Raw genomic sequence first — 23475 nt, 5'->3', positions numbered from 1 at the left:
TATTCCACTTTAAAAAGTCAGCAGGTTATTAAATTTTGCTTTCGTTCCTAAGTAACAACACCGTATATGCATATTTTAAGTACTTGCGGTGTTTTTGCTACGCATTTTCAACCATAACTGGTGTTCCCATTCCTAGTATTTGCAGATTTAGGTTATTTTTTTTGCGATAATTTTTTTTTTCAAGCGGTCGAAAATAAGCCTTTTGTGTACTTGTACTGCCGGCGTAGAAAGGTTATTTCATATCCTAGGAGGTAAAAAATAATGTTCAGAACTTGATCCAGACTAAAAGCGTTACATTTAGAAAAACGCAGATGAAATTAATGCAAAAGTTACTTTGCTTTGATTGGCTTGTCAGGCTTGGCTCTGCAATACAATCCTTTCATGTTCTTTTGCTGAAATACAGTTTTCCTGAAGGTGTCAGGGCTAAATTTGTGATCAAATTCAAAATCAACATAAACAAACGGACTGACACAAAAAGACAAAAACTGATTGACACAACACGGCTAATACGATAACAACACGAAACTATTTCCAAAGTTGTCTAACAGAGGGCGTATCATGGCTGTCTAGCTTCATCTGTCGATTACGGATTTACACGAAACGCGGTTCTTGAAAATAGGCTTTCAAAAATGTTATCGGTCATTTGCTCTGGTTTTCTGGCTTCAAATCTCCGTTGTTCTATGAGAATGATATTTTTTCAGTAACCGTTATATACCAGGTGTCCAAGAGCACCCTGGACATAGGAGATTAACATGGGAAAACGGTTTTGATTTTTTTGCGCCTGTACGGTTGATTTGATTGAAAAATCGTATTAATGAAAGTTGTAGTACCTATCACGGACTAGTTTTCTGTATTTTTTTCAGATCTCTAACTTGAGCCCTTTCGTCGTAAAACACCAACAAAAATGCGAACATTTAAACTTTTTACCTGCACTGTATAAGCGGTTGTCGAGCAACCGTACCAGCAACAATGACCTGTTTATCCGTGTGTTTATTTTCCCATGTTAATCTCCTATGTCCAGGGTGCTTTTGGACACCTGGTATATCCATTTAAAAAAAATGGACTTTTTGCAGTTTTTTTATCTGTCCGACTAAAAGGTTAATATTAACCACACTGTAGGTTTTTTTCATTTTTTGTGTCTGGGCTTTTCAACCATGTAGTATTGTCTAACTGAAGACAAAAGGTCACATCAGCAAAACTGTCAGGACTTGAGAAATTAATTAAAGTTTAGACCACCGTTTTGCTGACAAGTTCACCATTTTTATAAAATATCTAAGGAACGGTGCGATAGGTATAGGGAAGTATTAACAATTAATTACTAGCCTTCTTGCGAGGAATTCAAAAATGAGATTAAAAACAGACTTCCATTTAAAAGTCAAAAGTTGGTGTTTATTCTGACTGATCTGGCAACACCGGAAAGTTCAAAATATTTTAAATAGAGAGATTGGACCCAACCTAGGCTACACTCGAAATTTCAACAAAAAATATTGAGTTGTTCTCTAGATACTTCTAATTAACCATCACCGTGAATCACCCTATATAGTATATTATTCCTAGAAAAAATAACTTTCAAAATTGTTGCTGTTCTGGTGGCTGTAACGAGTTGGCAGTAAATAAAGCAAACATGGTATTTTCAAACAATTTTATTCTTAACAATCTTAACTTAGTATTTTCCTGAGGAGGGCTACAACTAATTGGTCTGCAAAAAGAAGAAAATAGTTATTATTTAAAAAATATATGCTTTATTGCTGAAAGCTTACTATTGGTAAGTCGAAGGCCACCTCCACGGCCTCCTCGCCCACCTCCACGCCCACGGCTCCGGCCCCAACCTCCCCAGCCTGGATTGCCAGCTGCACCTGCAGGGCCACTAGCACCTGCAAGTGCCCCCCTGCACTTGCAGGTGCAGGGGGGCACGCTGGCCTGTTGACCAGGCTCGGGCCGCTGCGGGCGTGGTTGTTCCTCCACTTCCTCCACCATCGAATCTGAAAAAAAATTAAAAATTTTCCGATTTATTTAAGTTTTGGTGGTGCGATAAATTTGTTGTAAATGTTAATTCTACATACCATCGGACAACAAAAGGTCCTCCTCTTCAGGGATGGATGCCAGACTAAATTCTGGCATCATCCCTTCACCCCCATTCCCAGTATTATTTTCGCTCCTGAAACAATTTGGTAATGTAATTGAAAAGCGGGTAATTTAAACAACCAACAATGTAGTCTAGTCTAGTGATCGACCGATATGAAATTTTGGACCCATACTGTTTTTTCCTTCCCAAAATTGGTAGCTTTTAATTCTTTATAAAAAAATGTCGGCCCCGCGAGGCAGATATTTTATACATATATCGGCCGCTATATCGGTATCGGTATCGGTCGATCACTACTAGTCTAATTTTACTAAATTAAACGCTGGGAAATTAAAACATATCGCTTAAACTTCAAAATATTTTAACTGAAATTTCTTTGAAAGAAATCTAGCGGTTTCTTTCAATTTGCCAGCAATTTAGTTACTTAACACCAGATATCATTGATGCTAGACCAGTATTTAATTACTTACATTTTTCCAGCAACTCTTAACCCACAGCCTCTGGCTGACTCCACCAACCAAATAAAAATGAATGCACTATCCAGCAAAATAACTGACGCCGGACAAAATTGGAATGGCCGAAACTTTAAAATAAACAAAGACAATAGACAAAACTTATAAGAAAGACGAAGAACGAACATTTTTGACCGTTACACAAAGCGTGCCGACTTTTTTTATTTTCTCGCGACACCAAGTCTTTCAGAGTGGAGAACTTTTGTCGGCAAATTAATCCGTGCTTTCCGCGAATTTTTTAAATCTGAATGTCATATGCGCTGGCTTGCTAGACTAGGAAATTCAAAATTGCCACCCTCTGACGGGGTGTAAGGAGTTCTCACTACCCTCTAAAGATACATCATTATTAGCCCTATAAATGTACCAAAGGGGGTTGTGATACTATGATTAGTTTTGGATTAATTTGAATCTGAATATCGTATGCGCTGGCTTGCTAGACTAGTGAATTCAAAATTGCCGCCCTCTGACGGGGTGAAAGGAGTTCTCACTACCCTCTAAAGATACATCATTATGAGCCCTATAAACGTACCAAAGGGAATTTTGTCACATTATAATTATTATTAGGAATAGTATTATTGAACGCGCTTATATGTAGATCGTAGATGTGGCCACGCTGCAAAACCTGATATACACCATACAGGGTAGGTAAGAAGCCTGTTTGTTGGTTTTGTTGTTGATTGTGCAGATGTTAAGCGTTAAGTAGATATATGTGGAATTATAGATATAAAAGGAGAATGCTGGAAATAAAGGTATGCAAATATGTTGTTCCAAAATGTCCTGTGGATAGTGAAAGAACGAAGTAACTGCTCACAATGTTTATTTAACACATTTTAAGTGAAGAAAAAAATAAGTCCGGCGCCACTGACCAATCGGACATCTTCGGCTCCGGCTTGCTGCCTTCACACCAGTGATTTTAGTGTATAATCTTCGTCAATTAATAGATTATTGTAATATAAATTTAAAAAACTACAATTATTTTAAGCTGCATGCTGCATGCATGGCAATTTTTTTGACAACACGACAAAAAGCTAGCAATGCATTAGCTGACAAGTCCGAAGTTTAAGGCGTAGTTTGACGGCAGTACTAACCTGAGTTTTAAGTTGTAGTAGCATAGGGCGTCTTTTTTCATCAGAATGAGTTAAAATAAAACAGGCATTTAAACACTCCAGTAAACACTGACGCCAAGCCAAAACACGCCTTTAGTTGACATCGCAAATCGCAACACAACAGAAATGACAGATCGAACATATTCAGCCGAGTTTGGGATAAAGCGATACGCTGCATGACGTCACAGTGGGTGCTCGGGTGTACAATATGCAATTAAAACCCAGTGGATACAGCCGTTGTCCATGGTTTGGGTCTTGTTAACTTTAGGTATCCACGAATTACGCGTTGTTTCTTTTTTTTTAACATGTAGATTATGGCTTATACAGGGTTTTTCAATGAAAAGTTACCACCCTGAATATCTTCCAGAATAATTTCTCTGTTAAAAAATGCTAAGACACGTCAACAAAGATTGCAAGGGGGACATCTTTTTACGTAGGATTTGAATTTCTGCCATCAGCCCCTTTGCCGCCATAGCCACCCCCACTAAGTTTTCAAATGGCACCGTACCCTGTGTGGCACATCGTTGGAAAGGGTATTTCATAAGGAATTAATTTCACTATTTTATTTGTACATTTGGTTTGAATTGTTTCTAAATGTTTTATTTAAGTATAATATCCCCGTGTATGCCTTCAAATGAGTGCAAAAAAAAGCAATGACACGGAATCACAAGATCAGCGTGCCCTGATGATGCAAAAATAAATTTGCGAAACGTCGGCTAAACTGTTGTAGTTTGATTCTACGTGAACCCGATGCAACTCCCAAAAAAGAAAAAGCCACTACTTAATATTATTTTAAGCTAGAGAGCAAGCCAACTGTAATCAGTAAGTCAACAGCCCCACATAACTTTATTTAGTTAAAACTTAACCAAAACACTGCTTGATTTGGTGTTTTTCAAAATCCAATATTAAATTATTTAAACTTGCACATTACAAAAAAATCAATTTGGCCAAAAATAAAGTTCCTAAAATGATAATCTTTCTCTTGGAAACATAAATGACCGGTTTAAGTTAGAGATAATGCTAACAAATCTCTTCTGATTAACCTAAATTCTGCAGCAATCCTTGTATAATAATAACATTTTGTGCGCCGGTTTCTTTTCTAGATACATTTTTAACTATGCTTGACTTGCTCTAATAATTATCGTGTTCGACAAGTACTGTCAAATAATGACATTTCATAAAACTTCTCATTAACTCAAAGCCAACTAAAGTAGAATTAGTTTTTATTGAATTATTTTGTCATTTATGAAGCAACTCATAAGTTATTAGACATCACTAAAATCAGAATAAAACGTACTATTTGGTGGGCTAAAAATCCAATATGGCGCCCATAAGAAAAAAGAAAATTGATGATGACTGCCAAAAAACGAAACGTCGTGTGGCAAATTTGAATCCATCATCGAATAGCTACGAAAAAGTGGCAATAAAAAGATGCTTTTAGTTTTGGGATATCTCTTCAAATAAGGTAAGAAATAAATAAAAACAAAAAATCTAATTTTCAGATTTTTTCGGATATCTTCGGAAGCACTGGAAAAATTAAAATTTTTAAAACGGCATTTGGTCCCAATGGTGAGGGTCGAATTAGAATTACCCTGTATAGTACATATTTCAAAAATGCTTTGTTAAAGAAATACAGGGTGTTATAGGTTAATAGGAAATTTTAACATTTTATAAAAAAATCATTGGGGCACCAGAAAAAAGTTTGTGGAAGGAGAAAGGAGGCCTTAGACAATAACACTAAACTAACACTCAAGTATATCATTAATTTCATAACAAAGCATTTTTGAAATGTGGTCTATACAGGGTGTTACAAATTTGATGCAAAAGCATTGCTATCTCAGAAACTATAGTTGATAGAGCTTTAGTTAAAAAAAGGCAAAGTTGCGCATTTTATTGCTAAATAATTTGGTAAAAAAAAATCAAAAATGTTTTATTACTTCCGGAGATATCCGACAAAAGCCGAAAAGGTCAAATTTCTATTTTATTTTTTTAGCACTTTATTACCGATTATTTTGTAAAATCAATAGCACCTTCTGGAGGCACTTTTTTATGCTCTTCAAGAAAACAGCTTTAGTTTTCAGCTCCGACGTTTCGTTTTTTAGATATCATCAACTTCAATTTTTCAAATACCGACCTAAACTTTTTATTTCGTTTTTTAGTAGCTACAGATTTTCTGAAACTAATGATGTGTCACACTTGTCAAAAAAGTATACCTTGAGTACTTAAGTACCTGTTTTTTTTTGTGTGTATTACGTACTTGGTACTCAAAGTTTTTTAAATAAATTAAGCAATTGAAATTGATATGTTGTCATAATAAGTAGATAATTTAGTTTGATATAATTTAATAATTAGGTTCATTGCTCCTTCGAAAAAAAAGAGAGAAATTTATTTAAAAAAATAATTGTTTTTGGTGAATTATTTATTTTTCAGATACTCACATGTTTGAATTTGAGGTTGAGTTTTGATGAAACAGCTTAAACTTTATTTTTAGTGTTAAAAAAAGCAAAACTTAAATCTTAAGTCATAACAATCTAAATTATCTACTCATTATGAAAACATATGAATTACAAATGCATTAAAAAAAAAACAAGTACCTTTGCCTCCATTTAACCAAAGCTCTAGCAACTATAGTTTCTGAGATAGCAATGTTAATGCCTTGAATTTGTAACACCCTGTATATTTTTGGGTCTGGTGCGATATAGGTGCAACCGTATTTTGCAAACCGTTTTTTTTATGAAATTTATGTCATATTGTTTATTTAACTTAGTTCTACCCAAAAACGGGTGGTTGGAGCTGTTTGTTGGGAAAAGAATAGTAAAAAAACGCCTTTGAAAGTGGTCAGGTTACACCAAGTACATGAAGGGTTTAATAGTTAAATAGCTTAAAAATTTGTAAATTAAATAAGTATTTTTAGTTTTTACATGCAAAGTGACACTTTACTATCTATAATTACAGTTGACAATGTTAACATTAGTGTCAGATTAGTACAAGGGGCAATGTTTATTTTTTGTAAATGTATTGAAAAAGATGCATGGTAACCTAGTGCTAACCATAGTGGCCAATTTATATATGTAGCAATAATTATTAAGATCTCAAAAAGAGAAAAAATATGGAAACTTCCATTTTAAGAAATTAAAAATTAAGTTTTAGAATGATTAATTTTGAACAGAAAAACAGTTCTGTTTGACAACATTGCTAGGGTTGTTAGGCACCAAACAAATAACAAAATGTTCAACAATCAGGCTGGTGGTGCTGGTATGAGATTGTGGTTCAATTTACCAAAATAAGGGTGGAAGTGATTCATCCACCCTTATTTTGGTAAAAGTAAGTTAAATAAACAATCTGACATGGATTTCATCAAAAAAGAACTAAAAATATGGTGGCATCTAAATCGCACCAGAACCATATTTTTCTTAGCTGTTAATTTCGTGCTGAAAATTGAATGTAACTACAAACCTTACTTTCATTTAGTATAATTCTAACTTGCTTTAATTTAACGTCTGCATAAACCCACCTTTAATTTAAGTAAAATCAGTTAACTCACCTTAAAACTTACTTTTTTATCCACCATTGTAATGTAGTTGCAAAAATTGCACATGATTTGGCTCCTCAACTTTATTGATATGTTGCACTTCTTGGTGGGTAATATGGGCCTCAAATAGGACAATTTCTTCAAAGAAGTTGTGCTTTCTCATCCAGATGAAAAATGGGGAAGTATTCAGCATATATGTGATAAAATTCTGTAAGATTTGTTGTAGTAATGTAGCCATGTTTATTGCCACTGTAATCTTGTAATCTTACCTCGGCTAGCAGCCCTTGTATCCATTATGCTTATGCACATCAAAAAATATACATTTTCTTGATTAGATTATTGTAATATAAATTAAAAAAACTACAATTATTTTAAGCTGCATGCTGCAAGGCAATTTTTTGACATAACAACACAAAGACAACAAAAACAAAAGCATAGTGACTAGTGACAGCTGACAAGTCGGAATTGTAAGGCGTATTTTGACGGCAATATTAACCTGAGTTTTGAGTCGTAGTGATATAGGCCGCCTTTTTTCTTCGTGTGACGTCACAGTGGGTGCTCGGGTGCCATATATTTGTTGTTGTTTATGTTTATTTAGCAAAATCGCTACTACTACAAATTACTTTACATAAGTATAATAACCCATCCAAATTAAATAAATCCACAAAAAACAACTATAATTAAATGATTTATCTATGTACATTTGAATAATAATCTCTTAAAGATTTTTAAAATATCCTTAGAACGTAGTATATATTTATTCATTTAGCACCTGGCTATTACACTCAAAACAGCATATTATATTACAATATATTATACACAAATGAACACCAAGGTCTCCAAACAATCTATCAAATTCATACTGTCACGAATAACATAAGTTGCACTATGTTCCGTTACCTAGTCTGGCCCCGGTCTCCCCCAGTGCACCGTCTGAATCAGCAAGACCGGCAAATTGGGGTCATGATGTGGGTATTTAATCAGCGTCTCAAGCCATCGAAGATCACTGGTCTCTAGGTCGGTCTTCGAGCATCAGTCCGAACTTTCTAGTGCCCGGACGGCTCGATACCTTCTTGGAAGCCCAGGCTGAAAAGACAAGAGTTCTTACGCAACCAAGAGGTGACCGTCCGAACGCTTGACCCTATCAGTACCTAAAGTAAGTCCTTTGGGCGTGTCGGTCATAGGGGCACCCTGCTCGTATCGAGCGGGTTCCGCTTGGCGGCACATCAGAAGGCCTTACGCACATACACCCACACCCCCTCTTGGAGAGTGTTCCATGTGCGTCCCGCCTGCGGCGGTGCTAGCGGCCCTCCTAATCTGGGGGTAAGAGCTAGCTCAATGTTAAATGAGTATTAAATAAATACTTAAGCTACGATCTTGTTTCTCTTCCTACGCTACCCCTTAAACGTGACATGGTGGAGGCGCCTTGTTGAATCCCGGGGCTACTGATCTCCATATCCGTGGCCACACCCAGCCGTACGCCCCAACAGGAATGAGAAAAGCGTACAACTTGAGATCGGCAAACCCTAGCAGCCCCTTTCAACCAAGGCACAGGAGTTCAAGCGTAGGAGACCCTTGGATGCAAGAAACAGATTACCTAACCCTTACGCTTGTAAATACAAGAAGGGAAGACATCGAGCAGCCACAAGAACCAGAAAACGATCTGGAAAATACAGTGATAGAGGCAGGAACACAAGTACAACCTGAAAAAAGAGATAAACCATTAGAAGGCAAGAAAAGATCAAGGGAAATGGCGGACATTACCATTTCGGCTGTAGAGGCAGGGGAAAAAACACCCGCATTACCTCAATTTATCAGCCCGCCAACGTTCAACCCGGGTAGCGATTCAGCACCCCAATTTATCGGCACGTACGATCGGACAGCGGTGGCCAATAGCTGGAACGATGCCCTAAAAATCCTATACTTCCACTCGTACCTGCAGGGTGCTGCAAACATTTGGTATAGAGAGTATAAGGCAGCAAACCCCGAAAGCAACTGGCTACACATCTGTCAGGCATTTAGGACAGAATTTAGCGACGGTAATCACAGCCGCCATCTGCTGGCAAAGGTGAAGCAAAGGAAACAAAGGGACCTAGAACAGACAAAACATTTTTTCTACGATCTACCAGTCCTATACGAGGAATACAGGGAAAACCTGGACCTCGATGAATTCCTAGATATCTTTCAGAATGGGTTAAGGGACATACCAAGAGCCAAATACTACTGGCTGACAAATTTTCCCAATAACCCACCCAGAAATTTGAACGAGGTCAAAAAACTTTGCGCCACTATAGACAACGCCCCTGAAGAGTGCTCCACGCCACTTACCTTCAGACCACAGCGTCAAACAGAAGAGCAGGCCTATGGGCCAATAGGGCAAAGACAATCTCCATTTGACAATACTCGCTCGTACAGAACCCCGCCGCCGCCCAGGAAAGACTATGGGCCAGTAGGGCAAAGACAGCCACCCTTTTACAGTCACCGCCAGGACAGAACCCCTCCACCACCCAGGAAAGTCTATGGCACAAACCAGGCCAGTAATCCTGGAAGACAGTACCAATCTACCAGAACGTACGATAATAGGCCTAGATGCTACAACTGCGGCAGAATAGGCCACTTCGCTGCTGTTTGCAGAAGTAGACAGCAACACCCAAACTCCAGGGGGTGGCAAAACTAAGCCCCGTCACCCTCTCCACTCGGGGCCCGACGTGCTACAAAATACTGTATATTAATGCTGTTGTAAACGACTGTTACGTACCGGCGATCATCGACACAGGCGCAGAGCTAAATGTGATAAGCCATCTCCTAGTCAACAAAAAACATAGAGTTAGAGACCCACCCACGTTGCTTGTGACAGCACGCGGCCAGAAAGTAAGAAGTCTAGGCGAAACGATGGCATCACTGGAGCTCAGAGGAAACTACTTGAAAAAATTAGAAATTAAAGCAACAATATTAGAGAATACACCACAACCCCTCATTTTAGGTGTGGAATTCTTAAGAGAAAGGCAGGCAGCAATCTGCTTAGTATCTAATACACTCACCTTAAATCAAGACTTGGTGTTAACGCTCGAAGGAAAGCGAAATCCTGCACCCAAGAAAACAGGCATAACACGAAGCTGGACAGAGGTGGTCCAGGCAATGCCGGGGTCCATCTTCAGTCTCCCGAGCAGCACTGCATGGGCCTTTGCAGTCTCTTCAACACCCAGTAGAGACAGAGGAGTGGGAAAAGCCATCAGGGACCATTTGGCAGATTACAACACGGAAAAACTACCCATAGGGAGCATGGTCAGTTTGTTTAAGAAAAACAGGCATACCCTACAGATGACAGTAAAAGAAGAGGGTAGCGAATATATCCCTTCAGATACGCTCCAACATTGCTGTAGAAAGTTGAAAGAGTGGGCAATACAAAATAAAATAAGTAAGGTGGCTATACCTAGACTGACATCCGCGAACAGCGAGTCAGATTGGGAGAAGCTGAAGAGCTTTCTGTATGAGGCATTCAAGGAAACAAGTGTGACAGTGCTGGTTTCAAAGAATAAAGTACCCCGACCAAGAAAGGTCAGGAGACAAGTAACCAGCTCCTGGAACACCCTGCCGAACTATATAGAAAACGATGACCATTTGATAATTAAGTTAAAAGCAAAGGAAGATTACACCCTGAAGCCAGGAGAGGAAAAACCCATCGAAATTGCACCAGAAATACCCATGTCTACAGATATGAGGGTAGTACAAAACGAGGGATGGCTAGTACGCAACAACCTACTATGCAACCTAAAAAGAGGCGAAACCTCTATATCTTTGTCCCTCAAGAACATAGGGCCAACTAGAAGGGTTATTTACAAAGACACAACGGTGGCACGGCTAGAAGAGCCCAGTGGTTTGAGCACCACAGCACTCTTTACAACACAGAGAATAGACGAAGAAGTAGTGACATTAGAAGACCACAAACTGGACCACATTACGGATCAGCAGTTCAAAAAAGAACTAGAGAGTCTACTGGCTGAATATGGGGACGTGTTTTGCAAGTCACCTAAATATATGGGCAAAACACAGCTGATAGAGCACAAAATAGAAGTAACAGAGGATAAACCAGTGAAATGCCGCCCTTATAGAGTCTCACAATCCGAGCGAGAAATCATTGACACACAAATAAAAGAAATGCTCAATTGCGGAGTAATAAGACCATGCCACTCGCCGTGGGCAAGCCCCGTTGTACTGGTGAAAAAGAAAGATGGCACCACGAGGTTCTGCGTGGATTACAAAAGAACTATAAACTCGGTCACCAAAAAGTCATGTTACCCGATACCACAAATCGATGACATTCTCACATACATGGGAAATGCCAAGTATTTTACAACTCTGGACATGTTCTCGGGTTACTGGCAGATTCCTATAGAAGAGTCGTCCAAACAATACACGGCTTTCACGGCACAGGGACATGGATCATACGAATTCAACGTGTTAAGCTGTGGTCTATGCAATGCACCAGCAACCTTCCAACAACTTGCGGATAAGATATTTAGAGACTTGAAGTGGAAGGACATACTAATATATCTAGATGATATTATTATTTATTCAGAAAACTTAGAGGAACACTTAGCAAAATTACAAAAAGTATTCCAGAAAATGAGAGAAGCCAATCTGACCTTAAAACCAAGTAAATGCGAATATTTGCAGGAAAAGATAAGGATTTTGGGCTACAGGGCTACACAGTAAGCAAAGAAGGAATAAGCCCAGAGGAAGAAAAACTGGCAGGGATTAAGCAATTCCCCACACCAAAGAAAACAAAGGACCTACAAAGCTTTTTAGGATTATGCAACTTTTATAGGAAATTTATAAAGGACTACGCGGTATTGGCACGGCCCTTACATGAGGCCACAAAAAAGAACAAATTCTGCTGGGGTGAAGGTCAGGTGAAAGCATTTGAACTGCTAAAAGAAAAACTTACGTCATCCCCAGTACTAAAACATTATAATCCTAATGTGGGATGTACAATGCACACGGACGCCTGTATAGACGGGATAGGGGCAATTCTGCTCCAAGAAGGCAGTGACGGTCAAGACCACCCAATAGCCTATATAAGCCGGGCCTTGTCAAAAGCCGAGAAGAACTATTCGATCAGCGAGCTGGAGCTATTAGCAGCAGTCTGGGGGATGACCTACCTAAGGCATCTAATCTATGGTCACCCTGTAAAAATCGTAACAGATCATCACGCATTATGTTGGATTCACAATGTGAAAGATCACTCAAGAAGATTAGCACGTTGGGCTCTCAAGTTGGCAGAATTTGACTACACGGTAGTCTACAAAAAGGGCAGTAAGCACCAAGATGCGGACTGTCTATCACGGAACCCGGTGGCAGGGTGGAGCGAAGCCCAATTAGATGAATTAGACGATATACCCACTTTTACGATATCAACGATAGACATAGGAGAATTGCAGGATAAAGATAAAGACATACTAGAATTAAAATCAGCAATAAGCAACCCCGAATCAACAAACGTCGACGCACTGACACGACGGAAAATAAAGAATTTTAGGCTGAGGGAGGACGTTCTGTATAGAGCAACACAAACGAAGGAAGGACTGGAACACGCACTCGTGATACCCCGGTCACTTAGGGAGGAAATTTTGTGGGAAGCTCACAACGCTCCTACCAGCGGACATATGGGGGTAACAAAAACCATAAGTAGACTTACTCCCAAATATTATTGGGATTCTATGACTAAGGACGTCAGGAATTACATTAAAGGATGTAGGGACTGCCAAGCAAGGAAAGGGCCAACAAACGATAAGCCATTAGGGTTACTCCAGCCAATAAAAGTGGGCAAAGTATTCGATAAGGTAGGAATAGACCTACTGGGACCATTCCGGAGGAGTAACCAAGGCAAGACAACGATAGTGGTGGTAACAGACTACGCGTCAAGATACGCCATCACAGCGGCCCTGCCTAACGGGAAGGCAGGACCTGTGGCAAAGTTCCTATTAGAACGTGTGATACTAATTCACGGCGTCCCTAGAAGCATCCTCAGCGATAGAGGCAAGGTATTCCAATCCGAACTAGTGCAGGAACTACAACAGATTATGGGTCTGAAAAGCACTTTTACAACGGCATACCACCCCTCGTGCAACGGCCTAACTGAACGCTTAAACAAAACGTTGGCTGACATGCTGTCTCTATACTGCAACACAGAGCAGACAGATTGGTGCACGTATCTGCCTTTCGTGACATTTGCATACAATACGGCCAAACAAGAGACGACACGTTTTAGCCCATTTCAACTAATATTCGCGAGGCATCCCACACTCCCACTGGACGCCACCCTTTTAGAAACTGAGGACGAATCAAACACGAACGAATTACGAGAGAAGGCTTTACTGTTAAGGGCAATTGCTGCGGATAATATCCACAAAAAACAAGAGAAGGACAAGGACATTTATGATAAATACCACAGAAATGGTGAATTTGAGGTAGGAATGAAAATATTTATCCCAATCAGGAAGGTGGGAAAAAGTGAGAAACTGCTGCTACGATGGTTCGGTCCCTACAGAATAACAAAAAAACTCAGTGAGGTTAATTACGAAGTAAAACAGGAAAAAGGAAAGAAAACGGATATAGTACACATAGGGAGGATTTTACCATTCTATGATGAATGGACATTGGGGGACATATCCGATGTAGATTCAGACGTAGAATGCAGGGAAGAGGAACAATGACTAGCACGAGTCGGTCGGCCTACATGGAACAAAGACAGTAATAAAAACAATTTTTGTAGGCCCGGCACGGCGGTTACCCAACATGTGGAAGTATCGGCTGGAGCAACGTGGAAAACACTACCGGAAACGATACTTTATGAGGGCACTATTCCATTGACATACGTTATCCCCTGGTTAGAACCTGAACTAAGCCCGGAACCAGGGTTCAGACGTGTAGATAATTGCCGGAGCAATGACCAACAGTTATACTGCAGGGCCAAAAAACACTTGGAAGAGTTAGAAAAAGCGATAGATATAGAGATGGACAAGTACAAAGCAGCTTGGTACCCAGAGTGGACAGAGTCTGGGAAGACAAAACGTCAGAAACGAACGTTCTCACTAGGATTCATTGCGGACGGGCTTAATTACTGCTGCGGGGTAGCAACCCAGGAAAAACTTGATTCAATGTCCATGGAAGAGGGTAAACTGGAAGCACATATAAATGCCCTACATGGTACTATGAGTAATACGCTGAAATTAATCAGCACACGTTCTGAAGAACAGAAACGCTGCCAGGAAGAAACCAACATGGCAATCAAGACTACAGAAAACAGGGTGCACATATTAGAGGAATTCCTAAACGAGGTTCGGAAAAGGGAAATAGCAGGAAGGGAATTAGCGACAGGGTCTCTAGAGGCAAACATGCAAGCAAATCTAGGGATGGCTAGGAAAATGATCTTACTAATTAGGAGAATGCGGAGCCAATCCGCAATACAAGAATGTAGGCATAAACATATACCACTGGCACTAATTCAACCTGAGACGTTAAGGAGCGATCTAAATAAAATAAAGAACGAGATAGGAAAAGACAACATCGATTTAGCCATACCTGTATCCGACTTAGCATCATACTTCCGTATACCAATAAGCGAGTGCACCTTCTCCGGAGAACAGCTGGTGGTACACGTCAAGGTACCAACAGTAACTAAAAATCACCAGTGGCAGCTATTCCAACTCCAGACAAACCCATTCGCATGGCAGGGCCAGACATGCACATTAAAGCACTCACCACTGATGATGGCCGTAGCAAATAACCAGGGGACCACGGTCCTAAAAGAAATCACAGGCATTGCACTACATGAATGCAAACCATTTCAAGATAGGCTGTGCTACTTACCAAGGTTCTCGGGCGACCAAACGCAAGGCCCTTCGTGCGCTCGAAAACTGTTTCATGGATCCACAGTGGAAGATATAGCGGAACATTGCCCTATGCATTGCCACCAGTAGAACCTAATGATCATATCTGAAACAGGGTCCGAAGAATTCCTCATCACACACCCAAAAGCTAACACGACAATCAGCTGCCCTAAAAGCACCACTAAACTCGGGGAGGAAATGTTAAAACTACCAGGAGCATTAAAAATCAACTTACCATGCAAATGCCAGCTATTAGTAAACAAGGACGTTGTCATCCAAAAACGATTTCCTTGCAAAGACGAAGAAAATCCAGCTTCCATACGGCACATACTACCAGCCGCATGGACTAACCTAAAAACATTCGTGTTAAAACCATCAGATAGCCAGGCATTTTTACCTACCTTTCATAACCTATCAGAATGCCTAAACAGTAACTGGACCACAAACCTGCCACATTTCAACCTAACCTCAGAAAAAGAAGTAAGGTTAAACATGGACCTCGAGTGGGAAAAACAGGAACACCTCGCCCACGTGGAAATACACCAGGGCAACCACTCCTTCATGTTCACGTGGAACATAGTCTTGTCAATAGCGGTAATTTACTTACTGTTACGAAGACCAACATTACTCGCATTGGCACAGGCAGCCCACACAGAAAACGGGGCACCCCAAGCACCCGGGGGGGGCACGCAGGAATACTGGCTGGGCGTGACAACGTGGCTAATCGGAGGGATAATAATCGGCGTCATATTGTACGGCCTGCTGAAACACTACCTTACCTCCCGTAAAAAACACAAATCACCCAGTCAGAGCACCGAATCTGAAGGTTTAAGACAGGGAAGCCAGGAAAATGTAGAGATACCAAGCATGGCGGCAGAAGGACGCCATCAGGTACCGAGAACCTTCGTGTTGAAAATCGACGAATCATCAGAACTAGGCAAGACATTGACCGAAGGTGTGGCCCATCAATTAGAACGACAGTTGACAGGAAACGCGCGCACAGTGAACGAGCAATAAGTCAAGTCACTCAAACTTAGCATAGAACAAACAAACGACTAGATAGGATACAGATATATTTAGTACCGATATTAATAATACAAATGTATAACTGGTCGCCGAAGGCGAGGGGTAAATGAAATCAGACATATCTGTCCACAAAAAGACCCCTCGCGAAGCAGCACATGGGTGTCTGGGTAGCTGGGGGGCCAGTCACCAAACGGCACCTTAAATATATACACTTCCGGTACGATTCCCTTAAAGGAAAAAAAAAGAGCCAGAAAAAATGAAATAGCAGTCCCGATCTAAGAATAACATACTCGTGGAAAGTCAGAACGGACTTGGTGTAGGAGACGTAGCAGCCGGGCCCTTAACCGCCGTCTAGGCGGTTGAGGGCCCGCCGTCTTGGTGCAAGGGAACCCTTGGTAACGAGAAGCTAAAGGGAAAAAGAAAGGGAAAATGATACAGAGAAAAATTGAGGAAAGAGGAAAAAGTGAACTTACTTGATTCCATTATTCTGCTCTTACACTTCGACGACCAGTTAAACAATAAAATAAGTTGTAAGGGTAACATTTTGCACAAGTAGGGTGCAAACTAAGTATATTTCATAAAGCTTACATAGTCTAAACAATTAAGTATAAACAATAAAACATAAACTTACAAAATACATATTTAAATAGGTTGACCAACCGTCACGCCCTCTACAGCCAGGATACCACAACCTAGGAACTCACGGAACAAGCGACCATCCCGCGCACTTCAAAGTGGACGAGGAAAGTCAATAGAGGGCGCCACCACCCGCGAACTGAGTAACGGGTGCTCTGGCGCACAGATAGGCAAGACGAAGCCGCTAAGGCCGCCCTCCAGGAAGGAGCAACAGTTTCCAGGAGAACCACAAGAGAGATAACAAGGGGAGCGTAATAAGACATAAGTTACGATTGGTCACACGTTGTAAATAAAGCCATGGGGCATGTAGGTTATTTAGTTACGTTAGGGTTAAGTGTCCGGGGCGAACACTCTTCAGAGGGGGGAGATGTCACGAATAACATAAGTTGCACCATGTTCCGTTACCTAGGCTGGCCCCGGTCTCCCCCAGTACACTGCCGAATCAGCGAGACCGGCAAATTGGGGTCATGAGATGAGTATTTAATCGGCGTCTCAAGCCATCGAAGATTACTGGTCTCTGGGTCGGTCTATCGAGCATCAGTCCGAACTTCCTAGTGCCCGGACGGCTCGATACCTTCTTGGAAATCCAGGCTGAACAGACTAGAGTCCTTACGCAACCCAGTGGTGACCGTCGGGACTCTTGACCCTTTCAGTACCTAGAGTAAGTCCTTTAGGGCGTGTCGGTCATAGGGGTTCCCTGCTCGTATCGAGCGGGTTTCGCTTGGCGACACTCCAAGGGGGGCTTGCTGTGCATAAAGTAAATCCTTCGGGCTTGTCGGACATAGGGGTTCCCTGCTCGTATCGAGCGGGTTCCGCTTGGCGGCACATCAGGAGGCCTTACGCACACTCACACACACACACACCCCCACGCACCCCCTCGTAGAGAGTGTTCCATGGGCGTCCCGCCTGTAGCGGTACTAGCGGCCCTCTTAATCTGGGGGTAAGATTTAGTTAGGCATCCTCGTCAGTATACAAATAAAGGAGACATACTTGAGCTACGTTTGTTGTTTCTCTTCCTGCGCTACCCCCGAAACGTGACAATATGAATGACTGATTGCTGGTCCTTGTTCACTCCCAATGTCAACTTCTGCACAGTTACTCAGTTCGCCATGCATAGATTGACATTTAAAGGAATGACAATATTTCTAATACATCAGCATTTAGTTGGAAATTAAAGGAAAATTATTCGGCCAGATATTGTGGATAGAACAATGCTGCATATGGCATAACAGCAAATCGAAATCGCAAATAAAACTACACACCACCCGCGCCCCAATTCTTAGTTTATTATTAAATTTAAAAAAAAATCCAAGATTGACCTGGATGACTTTTTTTTTTGCTTCTCGCTTCACCGGGAGAATATCTGAAACAAAAAAAATAATATTACCACGAGAATATAAGAAATGTCAATGTGTTTTAAGTTTGAACTCGGTTTTAACCAATGTTAGCTGAAGCTTGATTTTATATTGTAGCATAAAATCAGTATAAAAATTCATTATACTGTCACGAAGGAAATAAATCAAATTTATTTCACTTAATCGGAAACATTAAAAAATGTGGAATTTATATTACTTGAGCGGAAACATTGGCCACATAAAATTGTGGAATGCGGTCAGAGTGCAACTGCACCTATGATGCAATAGCTAGACTATGCACCGGAGTGTGACCGGACGCGAAAGAGTTGCGAAATATGCGAAATATTTCCAGGTACCGAGGGTCGAAAGGTCGTCACGAGTTGTCGGCTAGAGGAGACCTGGTCTGGGAGTTTTTGATTGGTGGAACCAGTGTTTGGAATGCTATAAGAAGGAAGTTGTACCCTAGAGAGGGGTTCATTCCAGTCAGTCCAGTTTTGCTGTGCACCACGTCGGAGAAGGCAGTACCTAGCCAGAAGACTCCGCTCACGCCACAGAATGTAGTCGTCCTGAATTCTGCAACCCGCACCGGGTTTACAAATTAATTAAATAGTAAACCATATCTTAAACTATAATAAATCGCGAGTGCCAAACCCTCCAGAAAGCTGCCCTCATAATTGTTTAACAAATGTAAGTATAGATTTATTATTGTAATATTTTGTGCATGTAAAAGGTATTGTTTAAAGTGCTACTTTTGGGAATTATGTTGAAGGTTTTATTCCGATTTACTAAGTTGATAAACCAACCATTTTGTCAATTAGTTTTAACTGTTATTTAGTTATTAAATTATATTTTTCTACCAAGTGGTTTGATTCTACTTCTGAAACAAGATCTCGGTAAAGGCGTTTATTAAAGTAATAAACGTACGTCTCGTTTAACTTGTTGGGCCAAAAGGGCTTTACAACTTAAACGTGGAAATACATTGAATGGTAATATAGCACACAAATTAACGTATTATGTCAGAAATTCACTGACTTTAAAAAAAAAAAAATTTATGCAAAACACGTATTTGTCAGCGCACGAGAAAACCCACCAGTTAAAAACAGGGCACGGGAAATTGGCACTTTCCAGCGTCCTCACGGAAAACGTACATTTTTTTAAACGAATCCACCAAAAAATAGATAGTTTTCAGACTAGTAAGAATAATGAAAAAAACCTTTCCTACTCAGGTGCGGTAAATGCACTTTTACACACTTATTTGAGTGCGGGAAAGAGTACTTTTCCGCACCGGATGCGGTAAAGTTACTTTTCCGCATTGCAAAATTAATTTACAATAAATGTAAAATTTTAAAGGTAATATGTGTAAAGCGAGAATACCCACTTGCACCAACCTTTTTATGAGATGCTCAAGCAAATTAAAAAATTGAAAAAGTCATTAAACAGATAAAAAACGAAAGAAAGTCCACAATATTCAGACAGGCTTTAGTTTAAAATTCTCTAATTACTCCCTAGGTAGTGAAAGTGATATTTTCATCTCTCAAATGAGAGAGAAAACTTTTATTTTCTATAGAGGTCGTAGAAAATAGTTATTTGCGCATAGTTAAAAGCAGCAGTTAAATATTACTGGGCTTTTCAACCATGTGGTATTGTCTAACTGAGGACAAAAGATCACACCAGCAAACCTTTCAGGACTTTAAAATTTAAAAAATGTTTAGACTACCATTTGGCTGACAAATCCACCACTTTTATGAAATATCTAAGAAACGGTGCAAGATAGGGAATAGAATAGGATAGCAAAGTATTAACATTAATTACTAGGCTTCTTGCGAAGAATTCAAAAATTAGATTAGAAACAGTGTATTCCATTTGAAAATCAAAAGTTGGTGTTCTTTCCGACTGATATGGCAACACTGCAAAGTCCAAAATATTTTACATAGAGAGTTTGGAAAGCCTACACTCCAAATTTAAACGAAAAATATTAAGTCGTTTTCTAGATACTTCTAATATACCATCAGCGTGAATCACCCTGAATCTTACATATTATATTAAAAATAGACATTTTTTAAAATTATATTTGATTATGAATTCTATTTAAAAGAAGAAAGTTATGTCAATTCTTGAGAAAACTGAACGCAGTAGCTAAAAACTAAACACGAAACTGAAATCACATCGAAAAAGTGCCTTAAAAATGTTTGTGTTTCACTCCGATATTTTAATAAAGAAAAAAGTTGGGTAAAGTTTTTAAAATGGGCGAAATTCGAAAAACGGCCTCTAGCGCCGCAATCTGACAAGATATCGAAATACGGTTTTTGCCATAACACCGTATCTAGCTGGTAAATGGGGTTTTCCTGTCAAAACACTCTAAATCCTGACACCCTGTACAGCTGATTCAATGATAAAGTTCATTATCTCGTTTGATTTGAGAAATAGAAAAATAGTGTTAAATACAAAAGTTTTAGAGAATATTGATATTTATAGTTTAAAATTACTTTTGGATATACAGGTTCTTAAAGACATGACAGAAAACATTAGTTTTTTTAAATATACTTTTTTTTACATTTTTTTCGTCGACCATGTATTGACAGCCTTTTTTGATGGACGATAACGAATGCAAAATCGTTCAATATTGAGTTCCATTAATGCATGATTTTTCAATTGTTTTCCTTTAATGCATGATCTTATCAGGCAATCAAATACGCTCATAGTATAGTTCTATCCTTTTTTATTTGTATGAAACAAAGAGAAATAAACACACATTCTTTAGTTGACATCCACCATTACTGACAGAACAGTTTTTTCAAAACTTTGTAGGATTATAAACCTTTATTATAAACTACAGTTGACGGAAAAATGTTGTAACCAACTTTTATATTAATAAGCGATTAATAATCTCAATTTTAGTAACGCGTTCACTGCGTTAAACCATTTCGATTATTAATCGCTTTCATTAATACTCTCGTTCGTTAAATAACTATTAAATTCTTCATAACAATTTAAAACTTTTTTCTTAATAATGTCAGATTATTTAATTTTTATTTTTTCTATACAAATATTACTTTTTACTATGATGTAAAATTGACTGTATTGCCATTGTTTCTAAAAGTAGAATACTCATATTTGGTATGAACGTTCTACAGGAACGACAAAAATGATTTATGCAAATAAATCGTATAATAATTGCATTAGATGCTACAGGACGTTCAATTTTTTAAAATATATTTTGATTAATTCAGTTTAAGAAATTTCGACTTTTATAAATGGAACACCCTGTACATTAATTATTTTGTCTGATAGGTTTTACGTATGTCATGTACCTAATTTGAGTAGATTGCAATTTATTTATGGTTTTTAATTTTTACCTTCGATTTAAGTTTAAGTTTAGTTTAATTTAAGTTTATAATTAGCTTACGACAAACTAACAATGCAGGTGTTGTCAACCGTTGGTAGAGTTACAGCATATTCCAGACATCAAAATAATACGATTTAGCTAAATTGTCCTATACCGAAAGTTAATATTACGAAAGATACAGGGTGTGAAAGTTGAAATTTTGTTCTTGTTTTTTTATCATATTATCTAGGTATTTTGATATAAATTACTGAAAATGTGTATAAGGGGGTTTTGACAGCCGGTAAATATGATGGTTTCATCTATTTGCAGTAGCTGATAGGGGGCGCTACCTGCAGCTTTTTCATCTGCTTAAAAGGACTAATACTTTTTTCTACGCCACTGAAACAGACACACGACTTCAAAATATGATTCTAATATGTTTTCTACGTGAAAAAGGTATACTTGTTTTAAGGCTTAAAAGTTGACCGATTTTGAGATATCCACTATTTTGATATTGCATGTAGCAATTTTCAAATTAGTAAATATTTATTTTATGAAAGTAAGTTTTTATTTTGCCTTTGTAGAATACTTGTTGTCCAAAAGAAACCTTTTTTTAATGTTAATACTTTAATTTCCAGTAGTTTGTGGTGTAAGTTGTTTCACCAAATTCACTGAAAATACGTAAGGATTTTTCATTTATTTTTATCAGTCTTTTTGTTGTGTGATTTAGCTAAAAGATATTCCAATTAGTTTTTTTAAGGTGTGTATAAATTACGTAAATGTACTTTACCCTTTAACCATTTAACCGTATTAGCAATGCAATATTAAAACATTAAATATCTCGAAAACGGTCAACATTTAAGATCTAAAACTAGTATATTTTTTTTAAATAGAAAACATATTAGAATAATATTTTGAAGTCGTATGTCCGTTTCAGCTGCGTAAAAAAAAGTTTAAGTACTTTTAAGCAGCTGAAATAGTTGCAGATAGCGCCTCCTATCAGCCACTGCAAAATAGTAGTAGTAATGCTGTAGCTCTATGTCCCATTACTTGTGATCCACCCTATACAGGGTTATTCACGTTATTTGACACGGAAGATTGTGACTAAACTATTCACTTTCAAAAAAGTTATAGACCTATTGAAGGTATCTTTTTAAAAATATTTTCAAGATGTACCGGTTGTCCCAAATGCCGAAAAAGTATCAAAGTCATGTTTTTTCAAATATAACACCTGGTATATTACTTTATTTTCAGAATCTACGTTGAAAATAAAAATTAATTTCATTGATGTTTGATAGGTCTAAACTTTACAGTTTCTCAGATATTCCTTAATTTGTAAAAATGTAGAACAAATATTAACATTTAAACATTCAACCTTCCTTTGAGATTAATTGACCAAAATTGGTTTGGGCGATGATAACAGATTAAGTTTTATGATCCAAAAGTGATAAATTGTCTAGCTCATATGGGGGTCTCAAAAAAAATTATTTAATCAAAAACTAAAATTTTGAAGTAGTATAAACTTGTCAAAATCAAATGGAACCACAGTTACAGTATATGCAAATTTAATTACCTATCGAAAATTATTAAGGTTTCGTACCTCTAATTGTTAACGTTTTCTTGGAAAAATCGACATTTCTTAAAGTAGAGCTGACTGACTGATTTTTGATATCGTTCAAAGATCACTTGGTATCTTTTCGAATTACATATCTATCATTCTAATCTAAGTAAAGCTTAGAATAAAATAGTGGCTTAATACTTTGTAAGTTTGCTATAGAAGTAATTCATAAAAATGTTTAAAACGGCGACAATTCGACTACAAACTACTAAAACTAAACTAAACACTAAACATCCAACTCAAAAAAATGACTCAAAATCGGTGCGAGTTCGAGAAATATTGACTTTCCAAGAAAACGCGAACAGTTAGCCATAGGAGACCTCAATAATTTTCGATAGATAATTAAATTTTGCATCTACTTTAACAATAAAATAGGTGGTGTTCAATTTG

The 23475-nt window shown here is 38.5% G+C and overlaps 1 protein-coding gene and 1 long non-coding RNA gene across 7 annotated transcripts in view; one reads left to right on the top strand and one right to left on the bottom strand.

Annotated features, from left to right (window-relative positions):
• The window catches only part of LOC145738258 (uncharacterized), a 254982-nt gene that overhangs the window by 208942 nt on the left and 22565 nt on the right, over window positions 1-23475 (top strand). The window lies entirely within an intron of this gene.
• LOC145738076 (uncharacterized) overlaps window positions 1631-23475 on the bottom strand; it is a 31039-nt gene continuing 9194 nt past the window's right edge. Inside the window, exons 4-17 of one of the 6 annotated variants that reach the window (XR_014180572.1) lie at window positions 15905-18150; window positions 15527-15845; window positions 15361-15476; window positions 15106-15306; window positions 14818-15038; window positions 10275-14765; window positions 9992-10151; window positions 9562-9944; window positions 8998-9325; window positions 8385-8936; window positions 7503-8319; window positions 7246-7441; window positions 2554-2666; window positions 1992-2158 (exon numbers count right to left, since the gene is read on the bottom strand). Coding sequence is in view for 3 of the 6 variants with exons in the window: in XM_081992928.1 (XP_081849054.1) it covers window positions 1659-1699; window positions 1761-1982; window positions 2064-2158; window positions 2554-2723 (528 nt within the window). In the remaining 3 variants the exon portion in view is untranslated. The other 5 variants (XR_014180574.1, XR_014180573.1, XM_081992928.1 and 2 more) reach the window with 5 other exon arrangements.

Source organism: Ips typographus, linkage group LG15, assembly GCF_016097725.1.
Source record: "Ips typographus isolate SLU linkage group LG15, UJ_Ityp_2.0, whole genome shotgun sequence".
In the NCBI taxonomy this organism is placed as follows: domain Eukaryota; kingdom Metazoa; phylum Arthropoda; class Insecta; order Coleoptera; family Curculionidae; genus Ips; species Ips typographus.
This window is presented reverse-complemented; position numbering and strand designations above follow the sequence as displayed.